This window comes from Amia ocellicauda, chromosome 5 (assembly GCF_036373705.1).
Source record: "Amia ocellicauda isolate fAmiCal2 chromosome 5, fAmiCal2.hap1, whole genome shotgun sequence".
Taxonomy (NCBI): Eukaryota; Metazoa; Chordata; class Actinopteri; order Amiiformes; family Amiidae; genus Amia; species Amia ocellicauda.
This window is the reverse complement of record NC_089854.1, coordinates 10885435-10899648: the sequence shown is the minus strand read 5'-3', so window position 1 is coordinate 10899648 and position 14214 is coordinate 10885435. Positions and strand designations below refer to the sequence as shown.

The 14214-nt window shown below is 39.7% G+C and overlaps 2 protein-coding genes across 2 annotated transcripts; both read right to left on the bottom strand.

The window, feature by feature from the left end:
* Window positions 1-1583: 1583 nt before the first annotated feature.
* Window positions 1584-5185, bottom strand: LOC136750549 (probable G-protein coupled receptor 139). The gene is made up of 2 exons (XM_066705694.1): window positions 5082-5185; window positions 1584-3941 (listed from the first exon to the last, which is right to left on the bottom strand). Exons 1-2 carry the CDS (start codon window positions 5155-5157, stop codon window positions 3007-3009), a joined length of 1011 nt encoding a protein of 336 aa, XP_066561791.1. The 5' UTR covers window positions 5158-5185; the 3' UTR covers window positions 1584-3006.
* A 2704-nt stretch (window positions 5186-7889) lies between these two features.
* Window positions 7890-13834, bottom strand: tmem183a (transmembrane protein 183A). Its single transcript, XM_066703685.1, has 8 exons — window positions 13618-13834; window positions 13076-13165; window positions 10801-10968; window positions 10481-10640; window positions 10031-10211; window positions 9807-9887; window positions 9195-9350; window positions 7890-8985 (listed from the first exon to the last, which is right to left on the bottom strand). Exons 1-8 carry the CDS (start codon window positions 13679-13681, stop codon window positions 8800-8802), a joined length of 1086 nt encoding a protein of 361 aa, XP_066559782.1. The 5' UTR covers window positions 13682-13834; the 3' UTR covers window positions 7890-8799.
* Between the last annotated feature and the right edge of the window lie 380 nt (window positions 13835-14214).

Sequence of the window (14214 nt, the reverse complement as noted above, 5' to 3'; positions counted from 1 at the left end):
TGTCACAGGATCTATCACATGTTCCTTTTGAAACCAGCACCTTCCACAAAACATTGCATCCTCTCACCTTGACTTTGAGGAGTTTTCAAACCTTCAGTTTGGACCAGTTTTTTGGTTAAAGCATTGTCCTGCCAGCCGTGTGCCAGAATCAACCTGATGTTTCCTTTGAGTTCTACCATCCAGGTACAATCCAGACCTGCTCTTCCTTCCATCCTTAGCATTTAAAATATGATTAGATCTTTATTCAAAGGAATATTTCTCTAAAAAAGTCTAGATGTGCATTCCCAAGCTGCAACCAAAATCCCATGACATAGTCCAATCAAAGAACGCAGTAACTTACAGACATTTGTTTGAGGGCGGCTACATGTGCACTCCCAAAGTGAATTTGATACCAGCACTAACAGGGCCTATTACACCATGTTACAATTTTATTTTATTTTTTGGTTCCTGGGTAGTAAGTGTTATTTCCTAATTGCTTATGCTTCAGAAGTATAGAAAATGGCTATTATTCCCCACAAACTGCTTTTATGACCAGGACAGTGATATTTTGAAATTTACCTATTTCCAATGAGAAAACGGGTGAATGTGTCTTTTCATTCACATAAAGTCAGAAAAAAAAATATGAATCCAAATTAACATGTATTTGTACTAAAGTAATACAAAAATGACTACAAAAGATTTAGAAGTGAGTAGTTTTTTGAGATTTATGATTGTACTGTAAATCACTGTAATAACACTTACTACCCAGGAACAAAAATTGTGTTACATAGTGTTATTCATAGAAATATTCATTTAATTCTGTGGATGGACACATTCACACACACACACTGTCTTAACTTTGTTAAATAAACAGAATCCTTATTCCACCAATCCCATATCAGCCAGTTTATGGCACTGGATAAGTGTGCCTGTATCTGATGTGTGTGTCCAAAGCTGTTTTGATTAGTGAAAGCACATCTTAAATGACTGAACCTTCAATTATTACAGACTTTTAACAAGATATAGTTCAAAGTATCTAAGCTTTGAAGCAGCATGCATTTTTATGACCGCAGTTCACTCTTAAAATGCAGTTTAATTTCCTTTTCATTTAACTGCAAAGAAATTGCAAAATCTTTCATCCACATAATTCCAGAAGAAATCTGCTTCTGATTCAAGGCGAAATGGGTCATTTTAATTGCAATAATTACTAATCGAATTTAGGCCATTTAGACACCGATGTACTGACATGTGCTAAAAGCATTGTTGCATTATAGAGGTGTTCTGGGGCATGCAGTTTTTATTTAGTCTTTAAATACATTCTGCAGCACAGAATCAACATTAAATATATATATATATATTAAATAAAAATATGATGTTGTACAAGCTCTGCCAGTAGAGGTCAGTGTTCAATTAAATTACTGTCTGGATACTCAAAATGTCTGTGGGAATAGTAATACAAAATCAAGTACTTTTTCCTCTGTATAGTTTATCTCTCGTTGTTAGTGCCGTCTGTTTGCTTTGTTGTCCCGAAGAAGCCATCGACCTCTTGTGAAATTTAATTTGAAATCCACACTCTAGTACAAACATAATTTATCAGTATGATCTTGTGCTTAAGCAACTCAGATTGCAGCCTTTATTTACATGATATACAAGGATATACAAGAGCAGTGTGTACATATACAGATGTTTTATATATCACTGTTTAAGAAAGATGATCCTGTGTCTTTGAACAGCAAACAACCTTTCCGATAGCCATCTCTCTTTTTCCATTAAATAGTCAGTCAGAATTAAAATCCTTAATGTACAGCTTGTTTGACGTGAGTGAGAGAACAGAAAATGAAGCTTTCTGTGTGTCTTTGTTTGTGTCTCAATCTCATTTCACTGTGCTTCTCCAAAAAGGTTCACTGTGATACTTTGGCTATAGCTCAAAATATTCTGAGCAGTAAAGCAGTTAAAATAGGTTCTAATTTTTAATCATTTGATACATACAATTTGCTTAATGGAGAGACATGATGACAAATCAAATCAAGGAAGGTAATGTGCATTCAGCACACTTCATTTGTAAGGTTGTACTAAGTTCTGGTCACCACACTAACAGAGGTATATTGCTGCTCCAGAAAAAGTACAAATGAGAGCAAATAAATTGATTATTGGTCAGAAAGGAATATCATACTCAGACACATTCAAATAACAGTCATTTCAAATACGACTATGTGGGGACTTGATTCAGGCATTCTGAACGCTGACAGGTACTGACAAAATCAATCTAGGGGACATCCCTAAGACAGCTAATTCATTTAATGACCTGGGTCACAACTGCAAACTAAGTTTTAGGAAGCTTCGAGACAGAACACAGTCAGTCGTGGGAGTGTGGTACAAACTCCTCAGCCAAGTTGGAATCCTTAAAAAATCTTGTGTTTTAAATTATTGGATCTGTAAGCTGCTACCAACCAAACGGGTGAGATGGTGTGGGGTGGGAAAATGCTAGACATTAGATCAGTGAAATAGGAAATGTATTAAATCAAAAAATGAACATCTCATGCAGAGAACAGGGGATTCATGATTATACAAAACATTTTATAGACCAAAAAAAGGAATTGGCGAATACAAAAAAGGTGATAAGAGGCCAATAATACACTGTTTTGTGCATCAGGTGACCGATAATGATGTTGCACGTTATTTGGCACATTTTGTACCTGAACTCCTGTTATGAGTTCTCACCCTTCACAGTGATTTTTCCATCTTGCAGTAAGGTTAACCCCTAATTCATTCCTCCTGTTCGCAAATGCATAACCCTTATATGTATTGGCTACATTGCAAGAACACAAAGCTTACACTATGCCTTGAACTTCACCTCCACCTCTCCCAACCTGACAGAGATGTCATCGCATGCTAAGGGAGAGGTTGCCAGCACATCACCTCAACTTGTCTGTTTCCCAATTTTAACCCTTCAAGGGGAATGCCTGCCACATTCTCATGTTCCTATGTGAAGGAATGAAATTGGGGATTGTCATATAGTTACTCTGGTTAAAGCTGGAAGATCACCGAGGGGTAATCGTACCGAGGGGGCTTGCAGGTCATGCAGGGGGAGATGGCTAGTTTGATGCAGGTGACCACCTCTTTGCGGAACTTGGTCTGGGTGCAGGCGTACAGGTACATGTTAATGGCGGTGTTGCTTAGGTCCAGCATGGTGCCAATGTCAGCGGCCACGTTGATGGGCAAGGAGTAGTTGTTGCGATTGATGTCGTAGAAACCCAGGCGCAGGACGAGCTGGGTGATGAAGCGGGTGAAGGAGAGCAGGGCGAATGTCATGGACACACTGATGAGGAGGAGCATGGATTTCCTCTTCTTGGAGCGGAAGTGGAGGCCACACCTTTGGGGGCCACTGGTCTCAGAGTGGACCTTGTTGCTCCTGACTATCTGCCGGAGTGTCAGCCCATTGAGGGAGAAGATGATGATGAATGGGAGGATGTAAACCAGCACTGTCTGGAACCACACCAGGGAGTGGACGTAAAGTGAACGTAAATCTTGGTTGTAAACGCAAGCCCAGAGCAAGTGGTGGTTGCTTTCGTTGAAGCTGGACTTGTTGGACCAGAAGTAGGGAATGGCGAACAAGTGGCTGCAGACAAAGACCACCGCAATGATGATCATAGCACTCTTTGGGGTGCAAAGTTTGGCCTTGAGCTTCAGGGTGTTGATGGCTATGAAACGCTCCATTGTGAAGACAACCACGAGCCAGGTGGAAGCATTGTAGGCACCGTAGTTGAAGATGTCCCTCAGGCTACACCATGGGTCTCTGCTCCAGTACGGCTCATCCACATTGTACTTCAGGGTGATCTCCAGCACTACGATAAGGACTAGCACCATAGTGTCAGCCACTGAAATAGCCATCAGGTAGTATGTGCTGGATCTCGAGAGCATGCAGTTCCTCCTCCAGAAAATTAGGAAGGTCACAATGTTGGCTAACAAGAGGATGAACGAAAAGAAAAAGATGATCATGTTGATGATTATGATGATATAGATTAACCAGAAAGAAGAAGCAACAGACAAAGAATAATGTTAAATCAATACTTTAGAAGTCTCATCCTTCCTTTAGACCCAGGAAATTAGGATAAATCAGTTTTTGAAATCTGTTTTAGTTGAGGAAGGTCTGTAGTCTTTTGTACTTGTAAATGGTGCAAATAATTATGGATTGAAAGGAATGTTAGAATTGAAATGAAGCTCATCTTCTTTGTTTGACTTATAGTGACTTTGGAAATAGTATACAGTTAGGTCAATAAATCTTTGGACAGTGACACCACAATTGTCATCATTTTGGCTCTGTACGCCACCACAATGGATTTGAAAGGAAACAATCAAGATGTGCTTTAAGTGTAGACTTTCATCTTTAATCTGAGGGTAGTTACATCCAAACTGGGTGAACGGTGTAGGAATTACACCCATTTTTATATGTGGCCCCCCCAATTTTGTATTGCTTTCTTTCTGTAGAAAGTGCATAGGCTACAGGAATTATAGTGGAGAGTAGATTAGTACAAACTCAGTGAAAAATAGGTGACCCCAAAATAGTGTAATTCATTGAATGGAATTAATTAGATTGCCCTTTTTGAGACATAGAGAGACACAGTTTCTCCCCAAAACATGTATCTTTTGTACCACTTATAAAGATTCAGTTATTTGTTTATCTGGCTTAACATGGATCCCCAGAGAGGATTAAAAATTTCTTATCACAATTTAGTAAACTGTGTGCCTGAGTGATTAATTATAATGGTGTCTCATTCATGGCTCAGTTTGTCAAATTGGGGTCATCAATTAAAAAAGCATGGGCACAAATGAATAAACTGCGCACACATACTTTTACAATTATATTTGACTTTTCAATTAAATAATATTTGAGAATCCATAGCTTTATAAAAACTTCAACAGCACATCTTGAAATCTGCCCTGTATGAAGCCTCAATCGGGTGTGTCAGTAACCCAGAGAGATGCAATTTGATCTAAAGCCATGCATCTAATATTATTAATTTCAGTCCCTCAACAAGACAAGACATTCACAGACATATTATATTCATCTCCCAAAACAAATATATAATGTGTCTACTCACAGGGGATCCCCACAATGGCGAGAATGGGGTAGAACACTCTCTGTAGTGTAATCATCCAATGTCCCTGACCGTTCATATCCGAAGCAGTGGGCACCAGCTCTGACACCCACCAGCACCTACTGCTCCTATAACTAATTCAGCCACACATTTTATGGTTATTGTTCTCATAACCCTCAGCAAACAGTTCAGTCCGGCCTGTTCATTTTGAGCAGGATCTCTGAGGGATTATTTGCTGAGATCCAGCGTTAATCATTACTCTTTGGGTGCTGGGCTGGGTGAGGCAGGAGAGAGTGTGAATGGCTCTGGGATGGTCAGCTTTGATGGGTCAGATTGAGAAGGTTGTTCCCGTATGGGTTTGGAATCGACAGAATGGATTCAATATCAATGTGTCAGTATGATATTTTCTATTGGTATACCAGACATTACCTGGCCAAAGCAAAGATTCTGTTCAGATAATGGTTTACTTCGACAGTGGTGAGATTAAAACCACTGTAACAGAAGACAGATTCAGCATGATTTTCAATAATACTTAAAAATAAGCATGCATTTAATTTGTATGTATATTGATTTGTTTAGGGCTTCCTTTTTCATCCAGCAGTAGTCAAATCATGGAGCTTCAATATATGTCATGCATGACAGCTGATTTCACTACCAAACTACCAACTAATTGAAGGAACAAAATATGGAGAGCAAAATATGTTAATTATTTAATTTCCAGAGAGAATAGAAGTACAATTTTGAAATTTGAATCCCATACGTTATTCCAATGTGTTTGTGATTGCGCATCTTATACATCCCATTTAGGACTTTCAATACCTGAATCAATTCTGTGTAAGATGCCTTTGAGACCATGGATTTCTGGAATTGGTGATGAATCTTGGATCATGAAGTAAATCCACTACTAGATGTCCAAACTACAAATAAACATCTCTAAAATGTGAATACGTAATCTTGTCCTCCCTACAGCAGGGGATCTTTGCCCCTGCTGTAGGGAGCTTGGCTGATTTAGTTTTCAACAGCAACATTAAATGAGAAATCTTCATTTCAATTACAATGAATCAACAAAAAGACTAGATTGCAGATTGTATATAAGAACAAGTTACTTTGTAAAAAAATAAAAAATGCAACTTGAACGTCTATGCAATTGTCCATGATCCCTCTATTCTTTAAGTTAGTATATTTAGCATATGGGACATGCAATGAAAGATGGTGATGTGCCTATTTATTATTGAATATGATTTAGAGAATTCCAATGTATCACCTAAAGAAGCTTGAATTAATAAATGTGTTTCTAACTATCATACTAAACAAAAGACTTCGGGCCATTAACGATAATGGCAGCAAGCTTACAATCTGTCACAAGTATGACAATGCACAATGCAAAAAAGAAAAACAGGGCCAGGCAAGTGATCTCCAAGTAACCCAATCTACTTTAAATGTAAAAACCCTTGAAACAAATGACTGTGAATATAATAATTACCTGGTTTATCAAATGCTTTGTAAATTAAGAAGTTGGTCTTTAATAACATTTTTAAATAAATTAGATATTAATCACTAAATATCCACACTTACCTGGAAGGACTGAGGACTGCTTACCTGAGCATGCAAACATTCAGTTCCAGCAGGTGGCTTCCTTATATACCACACAATCAGATCAGCCACAGCTTGACTGCCCATGGCAGACCGGCCATAGTTACTAGTGAAAAATACTATATACAGCTCTGGGAAAAATTAAGAGACAACTCCAAGTTCAGAAATCAATGTTAAGTGGTTAATTTTTTTCAGAACTGTATATACTATAGATCACTTACAACTTCGATGGATGATAATGATAACATGGGATTAGTTGGTTTACACACTTATTCCCTCGAAGCTACATCAAAACAATTTAGAAACCTACAAACAGAAACTATTTATTGTTCTGCAGTCACAATCCAGCTACTTTTATAGACCAATTTAAAATGAAATGCCATGCAGTGTGTTCAGTATTGTGAGCAGTGTCCAGCTCCTGTCCTAGAAAACTATAGAGCGGAGGTCTGAAACAAATTTTTTGGAGGGCCACACTCTTTAGGTTATCATTCTAACTGTAGCTCTTAATTACTTATTTTATCAGTTAGACATATACAACAGGATTGTAAATTGCTTTATAGCAGAAGACACAGATTGGTTTGATTCAAGGCAGTACTTTATAAAATAATTTATAGTCGATAGGGAAGTTAAAACCATCCAGTAAATCAGATAATCTTAACAGTGAAGTAACTGGGAACTCAATTACAACAGCCAGAAGACTGTGAACTTCCAGAAGGTTTATTACCCTGTTGTAGGGTATTAGTTTTACAATGCAATGTTTCCTAGACCAGAAACTGGTCTGGTTTTCCCACGAGAAGGGAAATGAAAAACAGAATAAACATTTTCCAAAAGAAACTACGGTGATTGCGATAATCTGTTAAACCATAAATATTTGTTTTGGATAAAGACTTAAAGGCAGTCGATATGTAGACTGGAGCACTACCACCACCTTGTGTTCACTCATGAAGTACTGTAGGTGATGACAAACAAACAGGAACAATGAGAACACACAGAAACTGTCAAGACTGAGAAGGTGCTATTTAGATTCTCTCTCCACACACTGCTTAAATTATGGTATTATGGATTTTTTTATAATTAACAAGACAGTTTTGAACTTCATACAGATTTGTCATTGCAGAACACTAGTGTTTATATGACCACAGCAGTACAACACAATGTAAACAAGCTCTTTGGAAGAAACTGCATAATTCTACAATGTGAAACAAAAGGAGCATGGGACATTTTTCCATTTGCTTTACTGTAGCAATTTAAATTGGAAGTACAAATCAAACATGCTACATTTTTTTTGATACAAACACAGTGATAGTCCATGTATGGAAATGACTGACAATTGCCTCAGAAATTAAATCCAAACACACAATTCTTACAATTTAATTGTAGTTCTTACAAGATTGGTCAAATTAAGCTTGTGAGGTCTTCAGTACATTTGGGACTGGACAGAAAAATTAGCATAATGCAGCCCTCAGTGGAAAGTGCACAGGTTTGGATTACTTGGTGAAGTTCCAGTTACTCACTGTACATTGTAGACTACTTTACCAATAAAAGGATGATAATACAGACTGATGTATTCAGAAGCATTGAGATCATACAAACTAAATGGTCTATAGAACAGGTGTGCAGGAAAAAGCAAAAACCTAAAGATTTTGGTCCCATTGCAAATAATCTCGGCAGTTTCCCATATGTCTATTTCAAAACAAAAGAATAAAAACAAACTGTAAAACTAGGATCTGGTCAAAAATTGAGGTCTCAATTAAAATGTAAAAATATATCTATTTCCTGTCATCAAGTGTTATGCCAAGTGGAAAGTGCTGAATAAAACATTTAAAGAGCTTTCAGGATATGCTGTAAACGAAGACACTTCTGAAACAGTCATTTATCCACCCTTTTCAATCTGGCAGTCAAACAGCATCACACAACATATAGTGTACAGTTCACTACGATGTAGCACCGTGTTCATCCCATGACGGTTTGCAGCAAACGGGCATGTATGCATCCTTACGAATGCTGTGTTTTGTTTCCAAGAAGCGTCATCTTTGCCAACATCTTCTCAAATTGTGTGGCTTGGGAATTGCTTTTTATGGAGCCGGAGGGAGGGGGGGTGTTGGAGGAGAGCATGTTAGTAGGAGATCTAGGCCGACGGTGCTGGGGGGTACTGGGGGTGCCACCAGTCCACGAGACTAACACTGTGCACAGGGTCCAACACCACCTGCACCCCCTGCTCATTTCGGGGCTTCTTGCCTCTCAGGATAGGCGAGTCCTGGAACACCAGCCTCACGCGGTGGTGTCTCATGTCTGTACTCACGTTTATAGTGAACTGCAGAGGGGGGAAAAAAGAACAAACTCATCACAGATGGGAAAACTGAACACACTCGCTGGCATTTCAAATAAAATACTCGCTGGAGTATAGGAAACCCAATGAGATTAGCACAACCCTTCCCCTCATGATGTGAGATTACCCATAATGAAGTGGTCCACAGTAAGTCACATTTGAAAATACTGCAGCAGTCTGCTCCCTGTACTCACCAGGGATAATGTCATGCCCATTGCGACGGAGGTAAAGATGAAATTGAGCGTGGTGACTTGCAGCAGATAGCAGTCCTCGTCGGGGTTAGTGTGAACATCTCGGTACTGCCTGGGAAACTGGAGTCCATTTCCACAGCCGTTCTTAAACTTGGCAGGCTGAAACATTTTAAATCAAGTTAAATCAGTGCTTCTGTATACAAATTATGCATCAAAACACAAAATGTATAGATGCATGTTCTTACCGTGTCTCTCATAAGTATACATGTGCTTTGTACACACGACATCCATTTGACACTTAAATTACGATATTTACTGATCTAAACTTAGTAGTTATTAATTTTGTATTGATAGATTCAGTGCTTTAGATTTAATATAGAACAATGCCCAATATAGTACACGTCTACATGAAAATCACTTATTTGCTGTGGTGTGATAAGTAACATGCTAATAGAACTAAAGACATATGATTCTATTTATGATCCTCGATTAATTGAAGTTCATAACTCAAAATGCCAGTATAATAAGTTACACTGAAGGAGAACTATGCAAGTCCAATTCCAAGTTAATTGTGCAAGGAATTCCAGTGGTTATGGTTACTTTAGAGATGCTTACCTGCTTAATAAATTTGAAATTGAATTCCCACATTGGTTCTGGCCTATTCCCATCTACCTTGTTGACCCAAAAGAGCAAGCACTGGAGGGGAAGAGAAAAAAAGATGAATGAAAATAACATCGACGTTTGATATCTCACTAAACCAGTACAGAAGTAGTGTTCAAGTTCCACACACCATTAGATAGACAACTATAACTCGTCTAATACCACCAACAACCATTTACCTTGGAATTCAGAAGCGTGGTGGGAGTGGACTCTGGGAAAGAGGGGCTTTTGGAGACGCGAGAGCTGAAAGGCTCATACAGGTGAAAGAGAGAGCGAATCACACAAGCGCGAAGACACCGCATCTTCCCAATGCAGTCAGGCTGCAGGCGGAAAGGCAAATCTATATCCAAATTATAGTGTCTGAAAAACAAGAAAACATTAAAGTCACCAAACCCTGAATTTACAAGATTGTAGATGCCTCTCTACACAGCACAACAGGGAATTAACGGGACTAACTGCATAATATTACCTGTTCTATGAAAGATGGTTATGGTTGCGATTTCATTTAAACGGGTCACAAGGCCTTTAACATGCTGAGTTGATGACAGAAGCACTGATGCAACCTCACAAAGCCACAGCAGCTCCCTCCAGCAGAACAGAAGCACTGGGGCGCAAAAAGCACATCTTACCTCCTGTATAACCTGGTCCAAAATGCAGCAGTGCAAGTGACAGTCCAAGCATTCTTGCAGATCAAAGCAAATTTGCAAGTGTCTTCTGGGCGGATATATGAAGCCAACAGCAGCCAGATGTCAATGGGGTACTCGTCTCCATCGCTTGCCTCACTGCTTTCTTAAAAAAAAAATAATAATAAAAAAAAAATTAACAAAAATTTGAGGTAAGAAATTGTGGTTCTCAGTTTAGACTTATATTGCTTCAAGGAACAAAAACTGAGGTTTCTCTCTCTCATTCCAACACATTTTGTTTTGTTTATATGCGATTCCACAGCTACCTTTGCGTCTCTTGCTTTTCTTTTTCCGGAAAACCTTCAGATCAGTGTGGCTACCTTCTCGGTCCACTTCGTCGCTGCTCTCGCAGTCCTGCCCGCTGCCAGGCACCGCAGACGACAGCACCTCCTGCACCGGACCATGAGAGGCCTCCAAACCACACAGCAATTTCACTGGAACACAAGCCACAGCACACACTGCCCTCAGTACACAGTAGCTACAGTGAGGGAAAAAAGTATTTGATCCCCTGCTGATTTTGTACGTTTGCCCACTGACAAAGAAATGATCAGTCTATAATTTTAATGGTAGGTGTATTTTAACAGTGAGAGACAGAATAACAACAAAAAAATCCAGAAAAACGCATTTCAAAAAAGTTATAAATTGATTTGCATGTTAATGAGGGAAATAAGTATTTGACCCCTTCGACTTAGTACTTGGTGGCAAAACCCTTGTTGGCAATCACAGAGGTCAGACGTTTCTTGTAGTTGGCCACCAGGTTTACACACATCTCAGGAGGGATTTTGTCCCACTCCTCTTTGCAGATCCTCTCCAAGTCATTAAGGTTTCGAGGCTGACGTTTGGCAACTCGAACCTTCAGCTCCCTCCACAGATTTTCTATGGGATTAAGGTCTGGAGACTGGCTAGGCCACTCCAGGACCTTAATGTGCTTCTTCTTGAGCCACTCCTTTGTTGCCTTGGCTGTGTGTTTTGGGTCATTGTCATGCTGGAATACCCATCCACGACCCATTTTCAATGCCCTGGCTGAGGGAAGGAGGTTCTCACCCAAGATTTGACGGTACATGGCCCCGTCCATCGTCCCTTTGATGCAGTGCAGTTGTCCTGTACCCTTAGCATAAAAATACCCCCAAAGCATAATGTTTCCACCTCCTAGTTTGACGGTGGGGATGGTGTTCTTGGGGTCATTCCTCCTCCTCCAAACACGGCGAGTTGAGTTGATGCCAAAGAGCTCGATTTTGGTCTCATCTGACCACAACACTTTCACCCAGTTCTCCTCTGAATCATTCAGATGTTCATTGCCAAACTTCAGACGGGCCTGTACATGTGCTTTCTTGAGCAGGGGGACCTTGCGGGCGCTGCAGGATTTCAGTCCTTCACGGCGTAGTGTGTTACCAATTGTTTTCTTGGTGACTATGGTCCCAGCTGCCTTGAGATCATTAACAAGATCCTCCCGTGTAGTTCTGGGCTGATTCCTCACTGTTCTCATGATCGTTGAAACTCCACGAGGTGAGATCTTGCATGGAGCCCCAGACCGAGGGAGACTGACAGTTATTTTGCGTTTCTTCCATTTGCGAATAATCGCACCAACTGTTGTCACCTTCTCACCAAGCTGCTTGGCGATGGTCTTGTAGCCCATTCCAGCCTTGTGTAGGTCTATAATCTTGTCCCTGACATCCTTGGACAGCTCTTTGGTCTTGGCCATGGTGGAGAGTTTGGAATCTGATTGATTGATTGCTTCTGTGGACAGGTGTCTTTTATACAGGTAACGAGCTGAGATTAGGAGCACTCCCTTTTAAGAGAGTGCTCCTAATCTCAGCTCGTTACCTGTATAAAAGACACCTGGGGGCCAGAAATCTTGCTGATTGATAGGGGATCAAATACTTATTTCCCTCATTAACATGCAAATCAATTTATAACTTTTTTGAAATGCGTTTTTCTGGATTTTTTTGTTGTTATTCTGTCTCTCACTGTGAAAATACACCTACCATTAAAATTATACACTTATCATTTCTTTGTCAGTGGGCAAACGTACAAAATCAGCAGGGGATCAAATACTTTTTTCCCTCACTGTACATTTGTAATCCTAGGCATTAGCCAAACCTGAAACAGGTGGCAAACCTGAATTATCTCTATAATAATTTGAAGAACAGTAAAAGGGACAGAAAGACGCTCAAACTGAACAGTTACCAGACAGCATTTTAAGCAAAACTACATAAAATAGTCTGAATTTAGAGTGGTAAGAGGCTGCAACCTGCAATATTCAATTGAGATCTAGCATTAAAGACAGTATTCAATAGACAAAGTTGTCAAAGACTTGTGTAGTAAGCATTTACATGAAGCTTATTTATTCTAAATGCAAGAAAAAGCAGTGGATCACTTAGAAGAGGTAATCAGGCATAGTATTTTAAACATTATGCAGTGTAACTATTGCACACGGCACCATAAAAGCAAATGTGGACAGAAGTAAAACTAATATAACTTTCCATAAATGTTTTAACAAGCTTTTTATTATTTTTATGACACAAGCAATGCAAAGCATACCTTCTTTTTCGATTGCATTTGCAACAGCTTTTTTCACCCTCCCAGACTTCACAATGGCTGGGTCGGAATTGGCGTAATCGGCCACAGTAACTGCAGAGGAGAAAAACGTCTATTAGGACAGTTAGAAGTGTTAATAAAAACAGTGGCGTAACCATCTACCCTTAGTCCTAATACTCACTACACACATGAACATACCCCGTGGCATGTCTGGATGTTTACTAGACTGGTTTAGACCATGCAGTGTTCAATAGGTTTGTACTGGCAATGCGACTGTCTTCACACAACTAATGGAAATCATTATTAATCTTATCACACAGTAGCTGTTAAGTCGCGATAATCATCAACTTCTGGTAAATGTGTACGTGTCTTATATAATTCGATAGTTGTACAATTTAAATTAAATAAACAGCACTTATTAGCAATTAATTAGTTAGGTACTTATTTACAAGAACACGTAATCACTCTCTGAATCGAGGCCCCGCCCTCCGCTCTTGGGTCTGTTTGCGGCCTAACGCCGCTGCCGTGACGGCCGGCACAGATACCTGACTCCGAGCACACATCCTCGGCCCGGAACTTCAGCCGTTTTCTGTTCCCTTTCTTGGGCATGGCGGCGGGGATATGTGGCCGGTTATCGTGTCCGTGGCTCCTGCCATGTCTCAACGACAAGCAGAGACAAGGGGAAACGGAAAGAAATAAAGGAGAGATTGAAATGAACTCCTCCAGGATCTGCAGCCATCATGGAACTGAGCTCAGCTCCCGCAGAACCACGCGAGATCTTCGACACCGGCGCATTACGTCATGCTGGTGGGGCTCTGAAAAGGGCAGGAGTTTCAGCATCTTCTGTGACTGAAATTTTATTTTAAAATATGATTTGAATTATTGTTCAAAATAGTAATTTTACAGTTGTTTACACATCTGTCAGTGGATGCAGAATTACACAACACTAGCAGTACTAGAGACCTGGCAAGATCTTCTTTTCAAAAATGCCCAATGCCGTTTGTTTGTTTTTGTGGTCCAGGAAGTGCTACCCATCTTAAATACAATCCATCCATCCATCTTCGAAAACGCTTATCCTGGTGAGGGTCAAGGGGTTTAAATAATAATAATAATAATAATAATAATAATACATTTGAAATAAA